This window comes from Bison bison, unplaced genomic scaffold, assembly GCF_000754665.1.
Source record: "Bison bison bison isolate TAMUID 2011002044 unplaced genomic scaffold, Bison_UMD1.0 scf7180017864384, whole genome shotgun sequence".
NCBI classification, from domain to species: Eukaryota; Metazoa; Chordata; class Mammalia; order Artiodactyla; family Bovidae; genus Bison; species Bison bison.
This window is the reverse complement of record NW_011494956.1, coordinates 9,227,852-9,231,948: the sequence shown is the minus strand read 5'-3', so window position 1 is coordinate 9,231,948 and position 4,097 is coordinate 9,227,852. Positions and strand designations below refer to the sequence as shown.

Below are 4,097 nucleotides of genomic sequence, written 5' to 3'. Positions count from 1 at the left end.
TGCATGAGGTGGCCAAAGTACTGGAGTTTCAGCTTTAGCATCATTCCTTCCAAAGAACACCCAGGATTGATCTCCTTTAGAATGGACTGGTTGGATCTCCTTGCAGTCCTAGGGACTCTCAAGAGTCTTCTCCAACACCACAGTTCAAAAGCATCAATTCTTCAGCGCTCAGCTTTCTTCACAGTTAAATAAGTGTTATACATCATTTTAATGTGTATTTCTTTCTTTTTGTTTATTTGCCAATGACTTATTACTAGCTGTTCATTTTATATTTATTTTAGACTATGGAAATTATGTTAGACAAAAAGCAAATTTGAACAATTTTCTTATTCGAGTTCAAAATGAGTCATAAAGTAGCAGAGACAAGTCACAACATCAACAATGCATTTGGCTCAGGAACTGCTAACATACAGTATTCAAGAACTTTTGCAAAGGTGACGAGAGCCTTAAAGATGAGGAACATAGTGGCTGGCTGTTGGAAATTGACAGCGACCAAACTGAGAGGACCATCGAAGCTGATCCTCTTACAACTACGTGAGAAATTGTCAAAGAACTCAGCGTCACCCATTCTACAGTCATTCAGCATTTGAAGCAAATTTGAAAAGTGAAAAAGCTTGTTAAGTTGGTGCCTCATGAACTGACCACAAATCAAAAAGTCATCGTTTTGAAGAGTCATCACTTATTCTACACAATAATGAACCATTTCTCAATGGGATTGTGATGTGTGACAAAAAGTGGATTGTATACAACAATCAGCAATGACTACCTCAGTGGCTGGACCAAGAAGAAGCTCCAAAGCACTTGCCAAAACCAAACTTGCACCCAAAAAACAGTCATGGTCACTGTTTGGTGGTCTGCTGCCTGTCTGATCCACTGCTGCTGCTGCTAAGTCGCATCAGTCGTGTCCGACTTGGTTCGACCCCATAGATGGCAGCCCACCAGGCTCCCCCGTCCCTGGGATTCTCCAGGCAAGAACACTGGAGTGGGTTGCCATTTCCTTCTCCAATGCAGGAAAGTGAAAAGTGAAAGGGAAGTCGCCCAGTCATGCCCGACTCTTAGCGACCTCATGGACTGCAGCCTACCAGGCTCCTCTGTTCATGGGATTTTCCAGGCAAGAGTACTAAAGTGAGGTGCCATTGCCTTCTCCGACACAAGTTAGATCAGTATAATCTTAAAAATTAAAATCAATTAAGGTGGTGAAATGGGAGAACTATTGTCTAAAAATAATCAAATACTCTGGTCTTTCTACAGGAATCAAGAAAAAAATTAAAGATTTGATTGAAACTGGTCCTTGGTTAGTGAAGTTGTATTTAGCAGATAATGGTATAGATGGAAAGGGAAAAGAAGGAGAAAATGACTTGTTGGAATTAACTCAAATATTAACATGGTGAGTAGAAAACTAAAATGGTTTATTTGTTCACCTTCCAAAATGAGGTGCTTGGGTTAAATCATGGGGACAATCATTTAATTGCAGCTTGTGAGTTGTGCCAAGTGAGATTTTCAGCTGAGAGGAAAGCAGTGATCCATCTTGTCATTGGTACCTGATCTGTGGGAAGGCCTGAAATCATGAAAATGGCATGGCAGATAGTTGTATGTTAGCCCACAAATGGGTCTTGAAGACCTCATTAGAAGCCCCATTTTAAAAAATTGACAACTAAGGCAAGGCAAGAGGTATGACTTCCAGATTTTTCTTCCCTATGGTCAGGATATAATGTAAATCTAAGCAATGTGACGTGAGGAAGAAAGGCAGCCTACTCAAGAGTGAACACTCCTTTGTGTTTGATTACAAAATTGTCCCAATCTCCTTAAAAGGAGAAAGAGCTATTCTTGGAAGCTTCTAGAAAACAGAATATTTCCTTGCCGCTTTTATCTTCCCACCCTTGATTGTCTCCCTGTCCACTCTCCTGAAAATGCATGCCCAGTAGGCCAAGCCATAAGTGAGCATGGGTAGCCCTGTGAGAAAGCTTTCTGGATTGGCTCTTAGGACAGTTGTCCATCTTAGGACATCAGTAGTTATAGCATCTTGGGGCAATCAAGGGCAATAGAGCATAGCCAAGATTTGGGGCTTGAGGGCTTGATTGAAGACTATTTTTAAAAAATAATTATTTGTATATTTATTTATTTTTGTCTGCAGTCGTTCTTCGTTGCTGTGCACAGGCTTCAATAGTTGTGATCTGCAGGCTCTGGAGCTCAGCCTCAGTGGTTGTGGTGCAGGGGTTTAGTTGCCCCATGGGATATTAGTTCCCAGACGAAGGATCCAACCCACATCCGCTGTGTTGGAAGGCTAATTCTTAACCACTGAATCACCAGGGAAGTCCCTATTTATAAAGTAATAAATTCCTTCTCTAATGTATTTCCTTATTCAGGAAGGATGAGATTTACAACTTGGATAACTTTGCTGGTATTTTTTATAGTAAATATATTAGTAAACTTAGTTTTGTTAACCCATAGTACAACACTAGATTTACTATATTCTAATGTATTATCCTTTTAGTATATTGCTAACATTTTGTTAAGCATTTTTGCATTGGACTTCCCTGGTGGTCCAGTGGTTAAGAATCAGGAGACAACAGGTTCAATCCCTCATCTGGGAAGATTCCATGTACTATGGGGCAGCTAAGCCCATGTGCCATAACTACTGCGCCCACACTCTAGAGCACGTACTCCACAAAAAGAGAAGCCACCATGATGAGAAGCCCTTATGCTGCAGCAGAGACTAGCCCCTGCTCACCACAACTAGGAAAAAGCCCATGCACAGCAATGAAAATATTTTTTTAATTAAAAAAAGAAAATAACTTTTGTGTCTATGTTCATGAAGAATGTTAGTCTATACTTCTCTTGTAATGTCTTCAGCTGGTATTGGGGATCAGGGTAATTCTGGCCTCACAGAATGAGTTAGGAAGTGTTTCCTCCTCTTCTACTTAATGAAATAAGTCGTGTAGAATTCACATTATTTCATCTCTAAATATTTGCTAAAATTCAATGATGAAGATATCTGGACTTAGAGTTTTCTTTATGGAAAGATATTTAAACTACAACTTCAATTTTTTAATTGACAGATGGCTGTTCTGGCTTTTTTTTTTTTTTGAGTAAAACTTTGTGTCTTTTCAAGAAATTTGTTCATGTCATTTAACTTTTCAAATGTATTGGTATCAAGTTATTCATATATTTTCTTATAATCTTTTTCATGTGGGATCTGTAGTGATATCCCTTCTTCCATGTTTGAAATTCTTGATTTGTTTTCTCCTTTCCAATTAATCTGATTGGAAATTTGTCAGTTTTATTGATCTTTACAAAAAAACAACTTCTGGCTTTTTCTAATGTTAATCTTTATTCAATTTCCTTGATCTATTCTTTTTTATCATTTCTTTTATCCTGCTTACCTTGGGTATAATATGCTCTCCTCTGTTTCTAGTTTATTAAGGTAGAGGTTTAAGTTATTGACTTTAAACCTTTTTAATTCAAATATAAATATTTATATTAATGCTAAGTATACTCAATATGCCAGCAAATTTGGAAAACTCAGCAGTGGCCACAGGATTGGAAAAGGTCAGTTTTCATTCCAAACCCAAAGAAAGGCAAGCCAAAGAGTGCTCAAACTACTGCACAATTGCACTCATCTGCATGCTAGCAAAGTAATGCTCAAAATTCTCCAACCCAGGCTTCAGCAATACGTGAACTGTAAACTTCCAGATGTTCAAGCTGGATTTAGAAAAGGCAGAGGAACCAAAGATCAAATTGCCAACATCTGCTGGATCATTGAAAAAGCAAGAAAGTTCTAGAAAAACATCTATTTCTGCTTTATTGACTATGCCAAAGCCTTTGACTGTGTGGATCACAATAAACTGTGGAAAATTCTGAAAGAGATGGAAATACCAGACCACCTGACCTGCCTCTTGAGAAATCTGTATGCAGGTCAGGAAGCAACAGTTACAACTAGATATGGAACAACAGATTGGTTCCAAATCGGGAAAGGAGTATGTCAGGCTGTATATTGTCACCCTGCTTATTTAACTTATGTGCAGAGTACATCATGAGAAACACTGGACTGGAAGAAGCACAAGCTGGAATCAAGATTGCCAGGAGAAATATCAATA

General features: G+C 38.5%; 1 protein-coding gene across 2 annotated transcripts in view; it reads left to right on the top strand.

Moving 5' to 3' along the window:
* Positions 1 to 4,097, top strand: part of LOC105001781 — a 61,438-nt gene that overhangs the window by 33,587 nt on the left and 23,754 nt on the right. For both annotated transcript variants that reach the window (XM_010858176.1, XM_010858178.1), the window contains one exon: positions 1,252 to 1,387. In XM_010858176.1, the coding sequence (XP_010856478.1) occupies positions 1,252 to 1,387 (136 nt within the window). The remainder of the gene's footprint in view (positions 1 to 1,251; positions 1,388 to 4,097) is intronic.